The sequence below is a fragment of the Propithecus coquereli genome, unplaced genomic scaffold (genome assembly GCF_000956105.1).
Source record: "Propithecus coquereli isolate 6110/MARCELLA unplaced genomic scaffold, Pcoq_1.0 Scaffold7, whole genome shotgun sequence".
Classification (NCBI taxonomy): domain Eukaryota; kingdom Metazoa; phylum Chordata; class Mammalia; order Primates; family Indriidae; genus Propithecus; species Propithecus coquereli.
In genome coordinates, this window is record NW_012153062.1 from 13,853,690 (window position 1) to 13,876,197 (window position 22,508).

Consider the following 22,508-nt stretch of genomic DNA (forward strand, 5'->3'; position numbering starts at 1 on the left):
TGGATTGAATTTCAGAGAATTAAGAAACTAAAGACCTGCTGGCTTTTTATTAAAGTATGCATCAGCATATTAATTTGTACCTTACAGATTACATATCATGTGTGCAAAAATGTTATGTTAATCCAAAAGAGACAGGATCATAAACAAGCTTTGGATAATTTAAAATGTAACTCAAGGGTGCTACCTTTTATAAATTCTTAGTACTTTACTTTGGAAATGTACTCAATAGTATTGACCTATGAGAAGCAAACTTAAATAGTGCTTTACAAAAAAAGGATTTTGTATATGGCACACATACACATTTACTAGCATTCTCACTCTACAAAGTCCAGGAAGCTGCTTCCAAAATACCTTGTTAAATGGTTGTGCCCTCCCTAATTAAGCTTTGTAAACTTGGGAGTATCCAGGAAGTCTGTGTATAAATACATGTTTCCAGTAAATACAATCGTTGGTTAAGAGGGTTTAAGTTTTTTGAAATACTAGGGGGAGTACACATGAGTAACAGGTGTCATGTGTGTAAAGGTGCACATGGGGAAGTAATTCTTTTTAAGTCTAGCACCTTCATATTTTAACAGTTTATTATTTCCTTGCTTCTGGCAATATTCATTTAATTCCAAATGGCAGTTTTTGGAAGTTTCTTATTTTTTTTTTGAGACAGAGTCTCACTCTTTTGCCCAGGCTAGAGTGCCGTGGCGTCATCCTAGCTCACAGCAACCTCAGACTCCTGGGCTCAAGCGATCCTACTGCCTCAGCCTCCCGAGTAGCTGGGACTACAGACATGAGCCACCATGCCCAGCTAATTTTTTCTATATATTTTTTTTAGTTGTCCGATTAATTTCTTTCTATTTTTAGTAGAGACAGGGTCTTGCTCTTGCTCAGGCTGGTTTCGAACTGAGCTCAAACAATGCGCCCGCCTCGGCCTCCCAGATAGCTAGGATTACAGGCGTGAGCCACCGCGCCTGGCTGGAAGTTTCTTATTTTTATAGTTTATTAACGATTCTTTTTTAACATCAGTTCTTAATTGTTTACACAGGAGTTTATTTTCATTTGAATAAAACACTGTTAAGAATCCTGGGCAGCTATGAGTAGTTTTATTTCACAGGAGTCTACAGATACGGCTGGGATGAAGAACCCAGATTTCGAAGTAAAATAATGGCTCTTAATCCTAGCAGTTTAAGAAAACAGCTTTGTGGATATTGTGATTTGAAGCAATTTGGACTAGGGAAAGAATATTTGAGTATTAAAACATTTCTTCTCAAACTTGACTGTATCTACAAATCACTTTGTTAAAATGCAAATTCCAGTTTAGCAGGTCGGAGGTAAGGCCCTAGAACCTACATTTCTTACAGTCCCCCGTATTGTACTAATGCTGATCACATTGAGCGGCATGATTGTACAAAATCTACCTTGGAGTTTTTACGTACTCATAAATGTAGCTTTTAAAAATTATAAGGTTTTTGTAATTTTAAAAATTTAGCATAGGTGATTTAGCAACAGGCATTACAAGAAAAATAGAAATTACCATGATCAGCACACCTAGAAATAACCGCTTTTAACAGATTGTAATTTCCTTTTAAGAAAAATGTTTTTATTTTTAATCTTTTTTGAGATTCCAGCTTTTCAATTTTCCCCCTTTTATACAAGGTTGAAGAATAATACAGGATTAAAAGATGCAAAAGTAGTTAATCATTAGAACATATATGCAGCAAAAACCTAGATAGGAAGACAGGCTTATTTACAATGGGGAAACACGTGTAAAATTAAGGTAGCTTTTATATGAAACATTTTTAAAAAATGCTACAATGGATGCCACAAAAATATTTTTATTTTTAAAAAATAAAGCTCACAGTGTTTTAAAACACTTAATGAATTTTCATATTTCATTAAATATCTTTGTAAACAAGATGATATCGATGGCTGTACTATAACTTAATTATACTCTTGAATATTTTAGTTTCCAAATTTGAGGCTACAATGAGTCCTTGGTATCTATATGTATACTTTACCTCTGTTTTCTTAAGATAAATTTATACAAGTTAGTCAGCAAGGAATGAAGATTTAAAATTTTAACAATACTGTACTTGGTAACCCCTGCCAGGATAATACTTTAGTCTTCCACCTGGACCATGAGTGCTTTATCCCTGAGCCCTTGCCCAACAAACTTAGCTACTATTTTAAGTGAGGTTAACCATTTTTCATGTGCTTTTCATGATTCTGTTTATGCCTCTTAAACATATTTGTTATGAAATATCTCATTTTCAAAGTAAGTACAAAGATGAAGCATGTATCTACTATCCTGAATTAAATGTTTCACATTGTTAATTTTTTAAAAAGAAATAAAACAGTTCATACTTCTTCCACCTTTCTATATAGGTAACTTATCCTGACATTGTAATGCTTGTGTTTCATGTTTCTCTGTGTATAGGTTTATCCAGGTAAATAGAAGTGTTGCATCTTCTACTTTACTAGATACTGCCCAACTGCTCTCCTAAATACTCTTCTGCTTATTTTTCTAGAGATGTTCGGCTTTTTCTTCACTTAAGAGTTTTATGTTAACCTTTCTTACTATGATACAAGTGCATTTTGGGAGTAATCTTAGCAAGTTAATCTGTAAGTCTTTTTTATTTGTAAAGCAGAATGATACATACTTTCAGAATGGTTGTGAAAATTAAGAGAAAGGTAGATTTTACTGTTAACACACCATAGGCATTTCCCACCTTTTTCTCATTCTTTCTTAAAAATCCTGTGATCTATCTGCTCTTTAAATATAGATAAGGAAACAGGCTTAGTTTAATTGAAAGCGCTTTATAAACTGACATTTGAATGAATACCCTAAAAGTAATACAAGATATATTGTTTTTCAGAAAAATAGGCAAAGTACCTAAGCAATTTATTAAAAACTGAGAAATACAAAAACAAGGATAATTGTTAATTATTCATGAAAAAAGTTTTAAAAACTATTTTCTTTGATACTTTACCCTAATTCACCTTTTTTTTTTTTCCATTTCAGGTTTCCCAAACCACTTCTTATGAACTGGTGAATATTCAAGAACCAACTAAATCTGAAGCCTGTACAAAAGCTTATCCTTATAACAATACATGTGCCATAATATGCAAACTTCTACTTTTGTCAGTACTTAACATCTACCTCTCTGAATTTTCATGAACTTCTATTTCACAAGGGGAATTGTTTTATATACACTGGTGGCTGCAGACAATAAAATACTTAGTATAAAAGTTTTTTGCTTCCTTATTGGCTTAAATACACTATGTATTAATCTGTTTGAACACCTGAATGGGTTATGGTTTTTGTGTTTGTTCCACTATTCTCATGTGACTTTACTGCCATACATTTGCAGGCCTGCTAGAGAATTAAAGGTAAGTTGTAAACCTTTACTCTTTTAAGGTCAAGAGGAGGCTGTTAAGTTCTACAGTTTCTATCTGTGAGTCATTTACAGGGTTAACTTTGTTTTAATAATAAATATTTCAAATAAACTCCTTTGCATAGGGGTATTATTAGTTATCCCTAAAAGTTAGTTATTTCCTAATAGATGGCTCTCCTAACAAGGACAGTAGTAGAGAAAAGACTGCAATTAAGAATTCCATTAGAAGATATAAGAAAAACTTCAGAACTTGAGACAAGGCCTGATTTGAAGCACTATATAATGAGGTACATGGGAGACAAGACAAAAAAATACAAAAAACACCAGGAACTAAATATTAGCTTCAGTAATTTGCAACTTTGCTTCAAGTCCTGGTAATACATTTTGCTTTAAATTTTTTTTTACCCTTCTGAGAGGCTTAAGGGAATATTAAAACATCCCAGAAACCTGGCCCCCAATTTAAGTTAAGACTATGTGCCAGACACTGGGTATCCAAGATTAACCTGGTATAAAGGGTTACCCAGTATTTACCAAGCATTTTATCTCTCTCCAGCCCCTATGATCTATGAAAATGCAAATGGAAAAGTTAATTTGAATCTTGATTCCAACTTAAATTATTCACAATTACCAAAAATAACAGAGTTAAGTTTTAGGAAACCCAAACTGTCACCAAAATGACTTTTATTTATATTTGCTACATAAACATACCATGACATTTGGTAATTTGTCCAGATATGAAAGAAGGTTTATGAAATCAGTAAATACATTTTGAAAAGGTTGTTCTGTTAAAAATAATTTACCAAGTTCAAGACAGTCTGTTTAGCAAAATCTAATACTATTCCCTCAGCAGTTTATAAATGGAATTTTCTTCTACTTGTATCCATTTCCCGGGGCTGAAAATTAGAAGGGGAGGGGAGAAAAGAAAATTAATGAAAAATTCAGGTAAAAGTAAAAATTAACTTCCTTAGATCTTTATAGGTAACACTAGTGCTGAAAAACTCTGGGTTTGGCTCTGAGACCCTGAGTAGTCAGTCTCAGGTCTAATATAAAAGGTGTTGGTGGTTACTCTTCTGTGTGTGTGTGATTTTAGAGTAAAAATGTTAAGTACTGCTAGATAGAAAAGAATGTTTTGTAATACTGAGGTTTTCATTTATGACTTTAAGAAGATCTCCAAACCTCTATAGCAATAGTTCTCAGGAAACATGCAGTAGAATCATGTAATAAACAGATTACTGGGCCCCGCCCTCTAAGTTACTGATGGAGTAGGTCTGTGGCCTAAGAATTTTCACTCCTAATAGGTTCCTAGGTGATGGTGTTGGTCCCACTTTGAGAACCACTGATCTTTAAGATACCTCAAATAAACCAGAGTTAATCACCAGTCCCAGATACTGTATCACACAGTTCTTTCTAGCTTATAGGGCAAGAAATTCAGAAGCATAACTTAAGGTCTAAACATGCAAAATTTAGAGTGCATGGTTTCCTTCTTATTCCATACTTTTTTTTGGTGGGGCGGGGGAGAAGACAAGGTCTCACTCTGTTGCCCTGGTTGGAGTGCAGTGGCATCATCGTATTAATAGCTCACTGCAACCTCAAACTCCTGGGCTCAAGCGATCCTCCTGCCTCAGCTTCACAATTAGCTGGGACTACAGGTGCGCACACCATGCCTGGGTAATTTTTTTCTATTTTTAGTAGAGACAAGGTCTTACCATGTTGCTTAGGCTGGTCTCAAACTCCTGGCCTCAAGCCATCCCCCCGCCTCAGCCTCCCAAAGTGCTAGGATTAAGGATACCTGTCCCTTAAATGGTTTTTTGAAACAATAAGCACATACCTTATGGATCCATTCATACTCTCCGTACTTAGAATCAAAGGTTCCTTTCTGAAGAGATCTTAATTTTAAGGTAAAACATGGTCCAAGTTCCTGAATTCCCACTTTCTTTTCACTCTTGAATATGTACCTTTAAAGACAAAAGAGTTAATGAGGAAATTAGTCTGAATGAACCCAACTGTTATTTAACATGACAGGGTTCAAAAGATAATTTATTTTCTCCTCTACAATACTTGTTACATTAGAAAACAGGTTCATGTTGAAAATGTATTTCATGAATGAAATCAAAATCCAAGGAGTTAAAGTGCCTCACCTATGAAATCTAAAGAAGATATAATCTCGCTGATTATGGAATGTGGCAACCTGCCTTCCAATAAACTGAGGATTATGAGGAAAGAGAGATGCAAACATACGTCCAACTGAGTGACCCAGCCGTGTTGTAAAATTATTCAGAATTATTTCAGGTATGTGTTCTGTGGGGTCCTTACCTCTTCTCTAGGAAACAAAATGAAGAATACCAACAGTGAATCAAAGATAACTGGCAAAACAATAATTCAATTTCAAGTATTAGAATTTATGTGACAAATCTGAAAAATTTAGTTTTCTTTATGACAAACTCCTACAGATGGCTTATCAAACCCATGAAATAAGATGTATCTAAAATTATTTTAATATGCAGTGAATGCAACTAAAGGAAAGTCCTACTTTGAAAATCAACATGCTTCATAGTAACGAGGGCTATTGCCTGTAGGCCATAACTCAATCAGAATCTCACAAGAAAACTGTCAACATTGATAAAATTACTGCTCTAATTAATAACAGAAATGCCATTACTAAAATCATTTATTTGATCTATAAGAGCATCTACTAATCAAATACTATGAGGAATCAATACCAGTCAAGGAATGCATAAAACCTACCTTAATTTCTTTACGAAGACGAACACTGCTCATTTTAAAATGAGCAGTTGGCCCATTTGGCAAATGACTCAAAATAAGTCCATCTGTTCACAAAGGTTAAGAAAAAGACATCGAACTCTGTAATCTAAATCCAATTGTTTAAATAACTGGTTTTCCGCATGTCCAAAGGCCCCTACAATTTATAGTTAAGTGAAAAGGTTGGGGGTGGGGGTGGTGCACACATTGCTCTGGGTTAACTGAAGTTTTCCTACCATACCAAAAACTCAAAACACGTCAATCAACCCAAATCTCCCAAGAAAACTGATTAACTTAGTGTAGTTCTCCTCTTTTTATAATAAATAGCTTGTCATCTCCCTCAATAGGGTATCTTGAGGCACCCTAAAGTAGGTGAAAAAAGCTATTTAACTGGCCACTACTCTAGCAGGAATAAGCCAGAATGGGATTCTAGAAAAATGTAGCATTGTCAACAGAATATAAGTTTACCTCCATGTTCTAAAATTGTAACCCAGAAGTGCCACTTTTATACATTTATATGGTCAGGATATGCTGTCAGCTTTGAATATCATCCCATAAGACCAGAGACTCCTAAGTCCTCTTCTTGAAATCAAGGTTATTAGTATTTCCTCAAGAGATAAGCCCTTACTCTTAGGACTGTGTCATAAATTATGATCAACCAAGTAATTAGTAACCACTTACTATCTACCACAAACAGAGAATTATGCTAGACATTCTAAACTGCAAATGAAATGTAAAAACTTTATTATAGTAAGCAGGGTTAGTAGCCCAAGGGCTCCAAAAGTCCTGGGTGCAGCTAACTTAGATTACTATGTATATAATGTTCCTTAAGTCTTTGTAGCACAGCTTGGCTTTAAGCTAACCTATTACACCCTTACTTTTCAATGAATGGTTTTTGGCTGCTGTTCCACGGCATTACAAGGAGACAGAATTAATGGCAATAAACAGGGCTTTCAATTTATATTATGCTCTTTAAATTAGTTTAAGAAAAACTTGCAAACATAACAGTTCATCTGAATCAACAACTGAACCTTAAATGGAGGTCAGAATCAGACTGTTTCAAGTCTATCTGCACACAACCATGAATCTTACAAAACAGATGTTGCCATCTTTTTATAATGTCACCAACACTCTCATTCATCCAGATTAGAAGTTATGATTATCTTCAACTTCCCCCTCTCCCACCAAATCTTACTGCTTTTACCCTTAACAGTTCTTCGCTTCAACAGCATCCTCTTTACCCTGTTAGTGTCTCCACTGAGGTCCTTGTGCTTTCCCACCTAGCTTATTAAAACAGTATTTGACTTCCTCTCTCTCACCGTTTCAAGTACATCTTCTAATATAGACTGTAAATCAAGTCTGGATTTAGGCCTTGGTTCTATAAGTAATGAGCTATGGGCCTTAGCTGAGTCACTGTATCTGTACCATAGTTTCTCATGTGCTTAGTGAAAAACTAGATAACTTCACAGTCTTGACAGCTGTGGCTAATTTCACACTATTCTATCATCACAGACTCATCTACAGAATCAAGACATCAGTACAACACTCATAAGTGGCTACAAACTTCCCTATCTTCCCTGTACCCCCACCAAAACTGTTCCCTAATTGGTAAATACTCACACAATCTTATATATGACATATGTTTATCCTATTGTGCATTTTTTGCTCATGCTATTTCAAATACCTGTGATATTTCACTCATCCCTTTAAGGCCCACTTCAAATGTTACCTCTATTTACAGTCAGAATTAAGCTCTAAATATTTACTGTAAATATTTGTAAAGTATTTTATACTTTGTAAAGTATATTACAGTATATAAAGTATACTGTAAATATTTGTAAAGTATTTGTAAAGCTGTAAAGTAACAGCTCTCACTGTTACTTACCAAAGCACTGGTCGCTTATTTGAGTTATAGTCATGAAAATGCCTTTCTTCCCAACTAATCCATTAACCCTTAGATCTGTTTCTGACAGGTATTAGTGCCTACCACATTGCAGATTATCAGCAAACATTTGAATTTTTTCCCTTCTATATTTAAAGATTCACCACGGGTTCAAATTAATGAAATACAGCCCAAAGTATTTTTTTCTTAAACTTATTATTTTTTTTAGGAGATGGGCTCTCACTGTGTTTTCCACACTGCTCAAACTCCTGGCCTTAAGTGATCCTCCCACCTCAGCCTCCTGAGTAGCTGGGGTTACAGGTGCAAGTCACCATGCCCAGCTGCCAAAAGTATTTCTTTTGCACACTGAATATTTTTTCAATATGCAAAGTATCATTTGTACATTGAGAAAATTACAAAATATTAAGGGACTAGGTGATGTAAAAGTACTTTCTTCCAACCCAAATCAAGTCTTGAATCCTTTCTAGAACATTCCCACTAAACTGTGGTTTGTCAAAAGCAAAGCACAAAATTCAAACTATCAGTTTCTAAATACCTTCCTTTCCTGAGTACCTGCACTGCACAAGAAGCTTTCTTTTTTACTTCCTTCTCCGTCCCTCCCTCCAAGAAACTTTATTTCTATTATTGCTAACTCCTAACATAAAGCATGCAAAACAAGAGTCATGCCTATTTCAGTAATAAGGAAGAGGATGAGGAGGGACAAGGAAATTAGCTGAACTTCCAGATCTAGGCAACAGGAGATATTCTGGAGTGGGGCTGCACTTACGCATAAGCCCTTGGTGGGCAACTGCCCACATCTGGAAATGTATAGAGGCATTTTGTTTGTCAGGATGACTGAGGCATTACTAGTATTTAGTGCCTGAATGCAAAACATCTTACAAGCTGCCAAGAGTATAGCAGCAAGAATTACCCTACCTCAAATGCCAAACAGTTCTCCATATAGAAATAACAAATAGAGGATGTAGGTCTGTACAGATAAAGCTTCCATGCTTCCCCCTATAGCACATTTATTAAAATGCCTACTGCAAGCTGTGCACCATGCCTTAGAAACATAATACATTTTGTGATTGTTGTGAGAACCCTAAAGACAGGTATTACTTCCTGTATTTAAAAAATGAGGAAACTGAGTGGCTAAGAAACTTGACTAATGTCACAAAACTTGCAACTACTGGAGTCTGTATTTGACATCATATCTGCCCTGATCCAAAGCCACTAGACTACAGTTTATACCCTCACAATACCCTGAAATAAAAAAAAAATAAAAAATAAGTAAAACAATAGCTAACAAAAATAAACCTACACATCCTTTATATGATCTCTTATTTTAAAACAGGATAAAATACTATAGGTTCAGGTGACATATTCGCCTCAGATCTGAGACCCCCAGAAAAAGTTTTAGATTGGAACAAATATAAAATATAGGCTCAAATCTCTACCTCGAAAACATAATCCTGTGATACCACCTCTGGAAATGTAAAATCTAGCCATACCACATTCTATGCAGATCCCCAACTGGGTCAGCCTTTTCATGCCTCTATCTTTGTAAATGTCATCCCTCTGCACTGAGCATTCTTCCTCTGCCTTATTCCCCTCATTCACTCTCATCCAGCTAGACACAATGTAAGTACCTCTTTCTCTGTGAAGTCTTTTCTCCCTGATATCCCCAGAGTTTACCAGTCACAGGGTTTCCACTATATTCCGTATTTCTTTCTTTAATTGTACCATCCACACTATATTTTGTTAGTTTACATGTCTACTCCAACTGTGAATTCCCTGAAGGATGTCTCTTGTTTTATCTCTGAATCTTTTAGTAAGGATTAAAACAATGTCTTACCATGTGCCTGATCAATGTTTGCTGAATATAAAGGAAAAATCAGTTTACAGAATTTTAGATAGAGATATGTAATTTTTTGGCCCCAAAAAAGTATTTGCTGAAAGTTACAGGGAATATTTCCTTGTTTTTTAAAATATATTTTAAAAGAGGGTGAGGAAGGGGACAGGAAAATTGTCTTAAAAAAACCAAAGGATACTTGGAGTTTTACGATCTTCATTAACAACAATCAGATCTGTGAAATCTCTTGAGATGCACTGTGGAATAATTTTTTTCAGAGCCAGTCCTCTTCTGTAATAAACATGTGAGTTTGGTATAACTGTGGAGAGCTGTTCACAGAGTCGTACTGTTCTCTGTAAAACAAAATAACAAAAATTCTCAAAAGTAAAAAAGAATAAAAATTTTATGTGGTATATATTCATAAGGAAAGAAATAATGATTATTATAAGGCAGTGTTATTAATAGAAAGCAACACTGGGAAAAGAATGAAATCTGAACAGTGTTTCATCTTTTCTCAAAGGCTGATCATCCTAAAGCAGTAGTTCTCAATAGGAGATGATTTTGCTCCACCAGGGGACATTTCGAACTGTCTGGAGACATTTTTGATGGTTGACTGGTGTTAATGATGGTGTGTGGTTGCTACTGGCATCTAATGAACAGAGGCCAGGGATGCTACTAAACATCTGGTAATGAACAGGATAGCTTACCATATCCAAGAATTATCCAGCCCTAAATGTTACTAGTGCTAAGTAAGGTTGAAAAACCCTATTCTAAAGAACTATGCTTAGTGATTCTACATAACATCACCAGCACTACATTTTATTTAGCTTACTCATAGGAATTATCTAGGCCAATTAACTAACTCTTCTGAACAGAGTAAACAGAAGTAAGAAAATTAAGAATTCAAGAACTACACTAATTGATGTGTTTACCCCATGAGGCCTATCTGATGTTGTGATGAGAATCTTGGGAGAAGTCTGCCTGTTGAAGTAAGAAGCAAATTCATCTGTAGCTTCATCATAAGCAACCTGAGAACAGAAAAGAGAGATAATTTTACATAAAACAAATAATCTTCTGGGCCAAAATTTTAAAAGTAGTTTCAGCAGCACTATTGAACACTGACTACCTAGCTGATAAGGGATTTAAAGAAGGACTAGGAAGGACTGACATTAATGGCAACACAAAGAAGTTGGGTGATTTTCCCTTTGTAGAACGCAAGTATAGAAGTGAATAAATCTGTCAAAAATCATTTCAGGGTACAAATTGAAATGTGCTTATTCTTGAGCTACTTTCATTTTCCCCATCACCTTATTTGGTAGAAACAATAACTTTACCAACTCCAGGCCTAATGGTAGGTAAGAACCAGCAGTCTTGGATTCAGAGGTGGCACGCTGGGTCAGGACTGGGGGAGGGAGGGAATTAGTGGTGGGGCGGGCGGAGAGTGTGAAGACCCGCAGCTTTGCCAGTCCAATGCTGCAGACCCAGTTCAAGGTTAGTGTAGACCAGCCAGAAATTTAAAGGAATGCTCTGGAAGTGAAAAAGCCATAGAGTGGCTGAGATAATCTCCACAAATCCCTGGCTGACAGCTAACCTTACACATGTGTGGGGGAAGAACTCAGTGAGCACTGAAAGGCAAGGGAGACTTGAGAACTGGCTGCAACCTTGAATGTATTCCTCAACCCACAAACAGCTCAGATGGCAGAAGGTATGTATGTTTTAGGGGCTGCTCAAGGTGTCTCAACATAACCTCTGCCTAATCACTGGTTGACCATTAAGCCACACAAACGCAGAGGCAATGATTAGGGAACAGGTTAAAAAAACCCCCCAAAACTGGACAGAGACACAGTGCTACTATGGGGTAGACAGATTCTACAGTTTAAGTCCAGGCAAATTACCAAAATAAAAAACCAACAGCCCTTACAAAATAAAACAGAATCCAGAGTTACTGCAATATATTGTCTAAAATGTTCAGTTTTCAACCAAAAAATTATTAGATATGCAAAGAAATCAGAGTATGACTCAATCAGAAAAAAAAAATTGGTCAACAGTAGCTGAATGGGTTTAGATGTCAAATTTAGCAGACTTCAAAGCCACTATAATAAATATATCCAAGGATTTAAAGGAAAACACAGGCTTATGGCAGATCTGAAATGACAGATCAATGAATTTGAAAACAGACTAATATTATCCAATCTGAAGAAGATATAGAGAAAACAATCATAGAAAATGGAGCAAAGCTGGGAAACTCATAGGACAATGTCAAATGTTTCTATAGTATGTATAAAGGGAGTCCCAGGAGGAGACCAGAGAAAGAAAGGGGGGAAAAAATTGAAGAAATAAGGGCTGAAAACACCCCAAATCTGATGAAAAACATTAATTTACAGATCCAAGAAGCTCTATAAATCCCAAGTAGGATAAAAAGAAAGAACACCTAAATGCCTCAAAGCCAAACTGCCAAAAGCCAAAGACAGAAAATATTGAAGGAAATAAGAGAAAGTGTAGGAAATAATGATTAGTGGAAATAATAAAGGTTAAAATGCAGTGAAATGATATATTCAGAGTACTAAAAAGAAAGAAACGTCAAGAAGAATTTTACATTCTGTAAAATTATCTTTTAAAAACGAAGGCAAAATAAGTACATTTTCAGATAAACAAAAACTGAGATTATTAGCTGCAATTAAATCTGCTATATCTTGATTTCACCATAACGCAATATACCAATGTAGCAAAACTGCACTTGTACCTCATGCATATATACAAATAAGAAATAAATGAAAAAAATCCGCTATAAAAACAAACATAATACCTAAAGAAACTCCTATAAGCTGAAAGAAAATGACACCAGATCGTAACTCAGATCCAGAGGATGGAAAAAAGAACACTGTAAATGGTAAACATGCAGATAAACATAAAAGACTGTGTGTGTGTGTGTATGTGTATGTACACTGTTAATTTCTTTTAAAAACATGAGATTGTTTAAAGAAGTAATTACACTAGGTTTATAACATAGACAGATGTATATATGACATTAACAGCACAAACAAGGGTGGAGGAAATGAAGCTATACTAGTATAAATTTGCTATATTTTACCAGAATTGTGTGAGCATTTATTTGAAGTAGACTGTAATAAATTGAAGATGCATGTTGTAATTCCTAGAGCAACTAAGAAAAATAAAGCTTAAAAAAATCAAGAGGAATTAAAATGGCATACTAGAAAAATATTTAATACAAAAGAAAGCAAAAATGAACAGAGGAAAAATAAAGATGTACGAAATTTTGAGAGAAAAAGCCAAATGGGAGATGTAAATTGAACTACATCAATAAATAACATTAAACGTTAATTGTGAGACTAAATAAAAACAAGATTCAACCATATGCTGTTTATAAGTGACACTTTTTAAGTGGTTATGTATGTATTAGACAAAATACACATTAAGAAAAGACATATTGCTAGATGAGACATTTTGTATTGGATCAAGGGCCAATACATCAGGAAGATGTAATTATAATTATTCAATTATGTGTAACAATATAATTATAATTGTATATGCACTAAACAAAAGAACTCCTAAAAGACATGAAGCAAAAACTGAAAGGAATGGAAGAAACTGACAATTCAACAAATGTACGTGGAGATTTCAATACTCCTCTCTCAGTAACCGATATAACTGAATAGAATTTCAGAAAGAATACAGAAGAACACTGTCACCCAACTTGAACCAACTCTCACATACATAACCCCATCTCAAAACAGTAGAATACATGCTTTCAAGGGCTTCACAGAACATTCTCCAGAACAGACCATATACTAAAACATACAAGTCTCTTTAATTGAAAAGGACTGATAATAAAGTATGCTCCACAACCACAACATCGAATCAACAGCAAGAAAGAAACCTGGAAAATCCTTAAATATTTGGAGATTAAACAACATACTTAATAACTGATAAGCCAAAGAAGAAATCACAGGAGAAATAAGAAAATATGTGAACACACTGGAAAACAAAAACATACACAAAAAATCAAAACTATGTGCTGTGGTTAAAGCAGTGCATAGGGGGACAACCAGCACTTTAAATGCTTATGTTAGAAAAAATGAAAAAGTTCCATCTAGGAAAAAAAGCTAGGAGGGGAAAAAAAAGAGCAAATGAAACCCAAGGTAAGCAGAAGAAAAACATTATAAAGATAGGGGGAAAACTAATGAAATAAAAAAATACAACAAGCAAAAAAACTAATGAAATTACAAAAAGAAATTGACAAATCTTCCATAAAAAGAGATATTCACATTTAAGCAATAATGAAAGCAGCACATTTTAAAATTTGTGGGATATACCATCAGTGGTCCTTTGAAGGATTTTGTGGCCTTAACTATTCATATTAGAAAAGATAAAAAATGAGCAAATCAATACACAAAAACAATAAATTCAAAGTAGAAGGAAATAATAAAGATAAAAGGAGATATAAATGAATTAGAAAACAAAGATTCGATAGAATCAAAGAAAAAAGTACTTTGAAAAGACTAACAAAATATAATAGATAACATCTCTGGTGAAAACTAATTAAGAGAAAAAGCCCAAATAAATAACAGTAGGAATGAAAAGGGGACATTACTATAGTCTCACTCGTGAACACAGATATACATTAATTCTAACCAAAGTATTAACAAACCAAAACAATGTGTAAAAAAAGATAAAACATCATAACCAAACTGGATTCATCTCAAGAGATTTAACATTAGAAAATCTGTAGAGGTCATTTACTACATTAATACAATATAGGAGAAAAACCACATAGTCACCTCAATATTCCCAGAAAAAACAAAAACATCTGATAACATTCTACATTAATTCATGATAAAACAAAATAAAAATCAGCATAAGAATAAATAGAATTTCCTTAACTTACATGGAGAATCTACCACTAGTGACACAGAATGTTAATAATGATACATTAGAAGTATTCTTTTTAAAATCAAAACATGGCAAACATGTCACTACTGCTTTTTCTATTTATTTGACATTATGCTGGAGGTTCTAATCAGTATGAAAGTGGTGTAAAGAATAAACTGTTAGTGGACTGAAATAAGAAAGCTATCAAAGAAATGATTATCTAAACAGAAAAATGAAAACAATATTCAAATTATTAGAAATGAATTTAGAGAAGCTACTAGTTAGAATATCATTACCCAAAAAATGTGCTGCTTTCATTATTGTTTAAATGTGAGTATCTCTTTTAATGGAAGATTTGTCGATTTCTTTTTGTAAGCTTCCTAACTAGTCTGCTTACGTCTCCAATTATAATACAATCTCAGTACAGCAGCCAATTATTTTTATGATCACATCATTCTTCTATTCAAAACCATCCAACGGCTCCTCATTCTACTCAGTATAAAACCAAAGTCCTCACATGGCCAATAAAGTCACTTATCTGGTTTTTCCCCTTCTCCATACTTTCCTAGCACCTCTTCTACAATACTCCCCTTGCTCGTTTAATTTCAGTCACAACTGGCCTCCTTGTTACTTTTCAAAAGCATATTAAGCACACTCCTGCCTTAGAGCTTCTGCACTGAGTGGTCCCTCATCCTGGAGTTCTTTTTGTCCAAAAATGGCTAACTTCCTCACATCCTTTGCTGAAAGGTCATCTTCTCAATGAAGCCTCCTTGACCATTCTACATAAGATCACAATCCTACCCAACAGAAAAATCTGTGAGAGACACAAACAACTGATTGGGGGAAAAAAAGTATATGAAAAGATGTTCAACCTCATTCAAAACAAGAGAACTGCAAATTAAAACTACACTGAGACACAACTGCTCACATATTAGACTGAAAACAATTATTTGCAATTGCAAAATCTTGAGTGAAAATTTGAGGAGTAACATTCATTTACATAATTTCAAAATATATTCCCTCAAAATACTTATTAATTACAAAGGGATGTGAAAATCTGAAATGCTCCAAAATTCAAAATTTTTTGAGCACTGATATACCACAAGTAGAAAATTCCACACCTGACTTCCTGTGATGAGTCGCAATCAAAACTTTGTTTCATGCACAAAATTTATTAAAAATATCACATAAAAATTACCTTCAGGCAATGTGTATAAGGTGTATATGAAACATAAATAAATTTCATGTTTAGACTTGGATCCCATCCTCAAAATATCTCATTCTGAAAACATTCAAAATCCAAAACACTTCTAGTCCCAAGCATTTTGGATAAGGGATACTTAACCTGCATTCCTGTCAAAAGTATATAAACTAAATATAATCAGAGGAAACATCAGACAAACTCATATTAAGGTACATTCTACAGAATATCTGATTTGTACTCTTCAAAAAATCTCAATGTCATAAAAGTAAACATTGAATAACGGAAGACTTGGTCCAAATTAAAGGAGGTTAAAGAGTTATTACAAAGGAATATATTACCTGGGACTTTTCTTATGCTAAAAAGGACATTATTGGGACAACTGGTAACATCTGATAATATCTACAGACCAGATGATAATATTGTATAAATCTTAATTGTCTGATTTTGATAACTGTGCTGTACTTATAAAAAAATTTGTTTTTAGGTAAAACACACTCAAGCATATAGGAATAAAGGGCATCATGTCTGCCCTTACTGTCAAGCATTTCAGAGGTAATATTTAGGAAATTTGGGTGAAGGGTATACACAATTCCTACTTTTCTACTAAGTCTGAAATTATGTCAAAATAAATAAAATTAAAATGCATACACACATAGCCACACCCAAAGACATCTATATACATAAAATTGTAAACCCTCTCTCTTTCTACTCCAGGTAGTCCTGAATCTTTTCTACTATTTCACTTTAGTAATCTATCACCTGCTAATATTTGTCTCATTTATTTATTTTATCATGTTTATCGTTTGTCTCCCTAGGATGTAAGCTTTGAGTGGGCAGAAAGTGTGTGTGTGTGTGTGTGTGTGTGTGTGTGCATGTGTGAGTGTGACAGAGTATTTTGTGCACTAATGGATCCCAAGTCCCTTAAACAGATAGCAGGCAAACATTTACTGAAAGACTGAATCAGTGAATGACTACACCAAGAGATATTGAAAGAATGTTGATAGCATCACTGTTTGAAAGCAAGCAAACATTACAAAACCAAGTTTCCTTTAAAAAAATTTAAAAAATATACAAAGCATTTAAACCTTGATTCTCTCACTGCACTGTTGCAAACTATTTAAATAGAACATGCAAAGTGCAAGATCTTGAAATCAAGAGTTTCATGAGGATACAAAAAATACCATCAATGTTATCCTTAGGTATCAAAATGTCTAACAAATACTACAAGTCTATAGTATGAGGAATTCTTTTAAAATATTAAAAGTACTATTTGGAGATTAAATGACAAATGTACTACATTTTTCTATAGCATTATTGGGAAGTTCAATTATGAAATAATCTAATGGAATAATTATCTTGATTATGAAATAATCACAAATCATAAAATTTAATTATGATATAATCTACCAAATAATAGGATAATATGACAACATGGTAGCCGAATAACTCCATTATACAACTTTACCAGTGAGCATTTTAAATTAAACATGAACACATAATTTATCAAGTGTGATCATTCAAATTCATTTAAGACTTCTAACATTACCTCTTCATCATTAGGGTCTACTATGGTTTCATCATACACTCGCTGGTTATCAATGGTCTTGGGTATAGGCTTTGGTGGAGCCTAAATAAAAGAGAAAGGATTACATTTTAGAAGCATTCTACATTAATTATTTTACATTACTGTTGGAGTAAAATAACAGAAATGTACAAATAACCCAAAAACTCAAATCTGTTCCTCCTATCAACCCACTGCTACTACTACATAAATCCTAATAACAATACTGAATAAGAGGCCTTTTAACAGTCTAAGCAGAAACACACACATACTAGTAGAATGGCTAACAATCAATGGAATAGCTTAAAACCAGAGAGATGTAACACAGAGAAGAAATAGGAGTCACAATTACTACCAAGGAGAAAAATATCAAACGGTATTTTAAAAAAAAGGAAAAAATTACAAAAGTATCATGTATGTGACTTTGTTTCACTATGTCCAGAAAGCTATTCAGAAATATGTAACAATTCTCAGGTTGGGGTAGGTAATAACAAAAAATTTTAAAAATTAAAAAAATAAAGAAATATATAACAAAAGTCTATCCACTGACCTAGTAATTCTACTTTAGGGGATTTATGGTAAGGAATGTTAAGGAGGGGGGAAATTTATACAAAGAAATAAGTAATATCACTATTCATAACGAAAAGAAACAGGGCAAAGTCCCACAACAGGGTACATACATTATGGCATGTCCACATTTGTGCCATACTGTTAGAATCAACAATCATGCATACTCAGCTCAGACCCAAAAATTATGTAAATGAACTGTTAAGGAGCTGGAACACAGAATTAGAAGAACACACTAACTAAAAGTAATTCAATATATAGATACTAGTAGAGATATGAAGACATAAGCTGACAAACTATTTAGGATTTAATTTTTCTATTACTGTATGAAATAAATATTAAGTTTTAAGTAATCTTTTAAACGAGGTAGTTATAGGAAGTCATCTTAGAGTCCAAAAACAAGAATGGTGATATTTTCATATGGTGATCAGCATATTAATTTGCTATAATTGACTGATTACTGGAGTTAAAAAGAGACTGACATTACTTGACACATCAAGATTTTGCAGTTAAAACAGTCTAATATTGACAATTTCAAATGGTTTAACCCAATACTATTAAAAGAACTCACGAAAAAGTAGTGTGTTTAGTTTGTATACAATCTTTGTGTTTTTTCCCTTCCTCAAGAACCCTTATCCTTATTTGGTACCCTTATCTTAAGAGATGGGAGTGTGGAGAGTTGTGTTTTTAAAATTTTGCAACTATAAATCATAACTTATGAGTAACTATAAATGAAAATAACTTACCTGTGCAATAATCTAGGAGTATTTAATAGTTCTTTTTAAATTTTTCAATAGAAGGATGGGCACAGTAGCTCATGCCTGTAATCCTAGCACTTTGGGAGGCCAAGGCGGGGGGATTGCTTTAGGTCAGGAGTTCAAGACCAGTCTGAACAACATAGTAAGACTGTGTCTACAAAAAATGGAAAAATTAGCCAGGCGTCACAGTGGTGCGCACTTGTAGTCCCAGCTACTTTGGGAGGCTGAGGCAGGAGGATCCCTTGAGCCCAGGAGTTTGAGGTTGCAGTGAGCTATGATGCTGCCACTGCACTCTAGCCTGGGTAACAAAGCAAGACCCTGTTTCCAAAAAAAAAAGTTTTTCAACAGATTTGACTTCTTACCAATATCACAAAAATAGCCAAATCCTTTCTTGATTCATTCTCTACTCTTTTCTTTGCTATAATCCATCCAAGTGTCTCATCCTCCTCCCACTCCCCATTTTCAGCCTTCACAGGCTCATTCTCACTCTTCACAGCTCTCATTCTTACATACACATACCTCTATCCTACTCCAGAAGAGGCTCTGTCCTGCCTTTCCCCAGCCTTGCCTGACAAAGAGCCTTTGCTTCAACTCACAAGAGCTCCTGCTCCAGGCCTAACTTGGGAAGCTTCCCCATTCCCAAAGTCAGGGAGAGGTTTCTCTGCCTCTCAAACACATGAAGTTACATGCACAACACCACCACTGTGTTTACTGTGCAAGTATACAATAATGCATAGTAAAGGTAAAAAATAAATGCATAGAAAAAATAAACAACAATTTCACATGAGTGGTTATCTCTGGAGGTAAAAGCAATCAGGAAGAAGCAGACATGGGGCTTCCAACATTATTTGCTAATGCATTATTTCTTCAGCTGGGTAAAGGATAGTAAGGGTTTTGTTATATTATTTTTGCAGGTTTTTATACATCTGAAATATTTCATAATAAAATTTTAAAAGAAAGTAATTCAATATAAATATCAGGACACATTCCTTAATATAAGACAGAAAGAAGATGGCTAAAAATTTTACTTACTTTATCACCAAGAGCCTCTCTCTCTTTTTTAAGTCTTTTCTTAGCTGCCAACTTTTCCTAAAGGGTTAAAAAAAGAATATTGAAAAACCAGTAGTTATATCACAAATACATAACAAAACTACAAATTACTAATGCTATGAATATTTAAACTGGGCAATCCTTGTAATCTTTTAAAAATCTGGACATAGGTTTTTATATCTAAATTACTGTAAGCCAAATAAACTGGCCAATTAATCAGATTTAACAAAGATCTTACCCCTTCAAAAAAATCTAAATTCGACAATTTGAGTATTAAGTGAGCATTAAACTTCACTAGCTTTATCTTTTACTATAAAGCCTCAAATTAAATTAATGAAAGTACAAAATGTATATCTAAACAAGTTAACAGGTTTTGTTGTGTTGTTTTGCCTAACTGGTTGCATCTTAAAGAAGACCATGGTTATGCTGATTTCTTCTCTTGAAAAGCACTAAAAGTAAGGAGAAATAGAAGATGAGTTTTCAAGTTGTTTCCAATAAAACTGTCTCTAGTTATTCACATATTTTATAATCAAAATATGTGTTTAGAACTAGTAAGAACTTACAAGGTTGGTTAGGATTATTCAATTATCAATTTACATCTAGACAGAATGCTAGACACACAATAGAAAATAAATATTATTTTTTTCCAGCACCTACCGACCCTCACTCCATCAAGTCTCAGATTAAAAATCATAGCCCCAAGAAGTCTTCTAGGGCATCCCTCCCCCATACTTGCACACCAGAATGGGTTAGATATCGCTTGTATGGACTCCAATAGCACCTTGGCAGGATGATGAAAAAGCATCAGTCCCGGGCCTCAAAAAGGATAGTAAGAGGACGCAGGCAAATAAAAAGAATATTATGTGTAAACTTCTATGTTGTGCAAGAATAAGCAAATGCTTTCTTCCAATTGCAATTTAACCACAAATGAGAACTGTAACCTTGCCGTGTCGTTAAGTTTCGGTTTATGCTTACCTCCCGAACAGTATGAGGATACGGCTATGGAGCACAAATACAACTACTAGAAACTCTTACAGTACTAACTCTTACAGTACTAATATTGGTAAGAGTTGCTCCAGGAATCAAAGAAGCGATACTTTGGATTTATTATGTATTGCCTATATTAGACCAACGCTAGGTAGACTGACCAAAGTGACCGTCTAGGCCAATAAGGGGTAATTTTAACTACTAGGTAATTTAACTACTAGGAGAGCAGGACTTCTGGCTTTAGAAGTTTTCAAGGAAGGGGAGCCTCCACGTTGTCGCTCAGGCAAAAGGCTGAACCTGAGTTTCCAAAACAGGGCAAGGGGACCAGGACACTTGAGCCGCGGCGTCACCCTTGCGTAAAACCACCGCAAGCACTTTGGGCCCGACGGACCACCACATTTGCGCGCTCCTTTGCCAAGCGCCGACAGCCCCGCGCATGCGCCCAACCGCCTCTTCGCTTACCTTCCGCTGCTGCTGTTTCCACCGCGTGAACATTAAGTGTCGCCGCTGTTTGTTTTTAATCTCCGAAATACTGAAGCCTGGGGGAAAGGCAGCCGTTTTCGGGGGTTGGACCCCGCTTTCTGTCGCCTCATGCTCAGCCACTGCAGACTCCTGAAGTTCTTCGGTAGCGGCTTTCCGTTTCAGGCTTTTCTTTCCGCTGCCGCCGCTCTTATTCCCTGACTTCGCCATGGTGTTGGCTCCTTGCGTCTGTACGGAAACGGAAATAACCTTCACCTCTGACGCCTTCCTTAAGCTTTTACTTCCGGGGTCGCGAAGTTCTTACGCTGTAAACAGATTCATGAGTTTAGTCAGTTAGAAGGAGCTAAACCTGAAGCTTGAGGGAAGTTTAGGCGGCTTGCCAAGTTGTATGAACAGTGAAATGAGTTCTAGGACTCACAGCATCTGCTAAGACCCCAGCCCTCAAAATTATGAAACAAAAGAATTCTTGCCCTATTTAGCATACATTTTACTGGAGAGAAATCTAAAACGAGCACAAAAATAAATTTTGTGGTGAGCTATAAAGTGTTATATGGTACGGGAAAAATAGAATAGGGTAAAAGAAGATAAAGAGAAGGTAGAAGGTCACATTGCAATTTTAAATAGGATTCTCAGAGTAGGCTTCATTGAAAAAGTTACATTGAGCCAAGATTTGAAGGAGGTAATGGGATAAATTATGCCGTTATCTAAGGGAGGAGCTGTTATTTTCAGAAAAGCTGGTTATCTAGGAGAAGAGCCATCCGGCAAAGGAAAACAGCCAGCTTCAAGGCTCCTAGTCAGTAGCAAGCGTGGTGTGTTCAGGAAAACACCGTGGATGGAGACCAAGAGTCAGATGAGAAAGGAGAGTAAAGAAGGAAGAGAAGGGTTAAGATTGGATAGGTCATGTAGGGTTTTGTAAGGACTTTGGTTTTTACATGAAGTGTAGATCTCATAGGATTTTGACAAAAAGAATGATATGATCTGTCTTACATTTTTAAAAGCATCACTCAGATTCTTCTTTTGAGAAGACACTATGGGAGCCAGGTGTGAAAGGAGAGAAGAAATAATAGTGGTTTGAACCAGGGTAGGTCTAGTGGAGGTGGTTAGGAAGTGATCCGATTCTTCTGGAAGGTAAGG

At 35.0% G+C, this 22,508-nt stretch overlaps 1 protein-coding gene and 1 long non-coding RNA gene across 2 annotated transcripts in view; one reads left to right on the forward strand and one right to left on the reverse strand.

Moving 5' to 3' along the window:
• The window catches only part of LOC105823863, a 17,781-nt gene extending 14,539 nt beyond the window's left edge, over window positions 1-3,242 (forward strand). Inside the window, exon 3 of the long non-coding RNA XR_001138171.1 lies at window positions 3,011-3,242. This is a non-coding gene — a long non-coding RNA (uncharacterized LOC105823863). The remainder of the gene's footprint in view (window positions 1-3,010) is intronic.
• Window positions 3,243-4,050: 808 nt separating this feature from the next.
• RPF1 (ribosome production factor 1 homolog (S. cerevisiae)) lies at window positions 4,051-21,608 on the reverse strand. The gene is made up of 9 exons (XM_012661130.1): window positions 21,357-21,608; window positions 19,890-19,946; window positions 17,518-17,598; window positions 10,810-10,905; window positions 10,077-10,230; window positions 6,129-6,211; window positions 5,522-5,703; window positions 5,212-5,338; window positions 4,051-4,276 (listed from the first exon to the last, which is right to left on the reverse strand). The coding sequence occupies exons 1-9, from the start codon at window positions 21,582-21,584 to the stop codon at window positions 4,235-4,237; spliced, it is 1,050 nt and encodes a 349-aa protein (XP_012516584.1). The 5' UTR covers window positions 21,585-21,608; the 3' UTR covers window positions 4,051-4,234.
• Between the last annotated feature and the right edge of the window lie 900 nt (window positions 21,609-22,508).

Bases quoted from the DNA above. Each gene is read 5' to 3' on its own strand.
- RPF1 (XM_012661130.1), bottom strand. From the start codon at position 21,584: ATGGCGAAGTCAGGGAATAAGAGCGGCGGCAGCGGAAAGAAAAGCCTG. The intron at 5,704-6,128 runs GTAGGTTTTATG...TTTGTTTCCTAG, and splicing joins GTCTTCGTAAAGAAATTAAG to AGAAGAGGTAAGGACCCCAC. The intron at 5,339-5,521 runs GTGAGGCACTTT...TTGTCTTTAAAG, and splicing joins ATCTTCTTTAGATTTCATAG to GTACATATTCAAGAGTGAAA.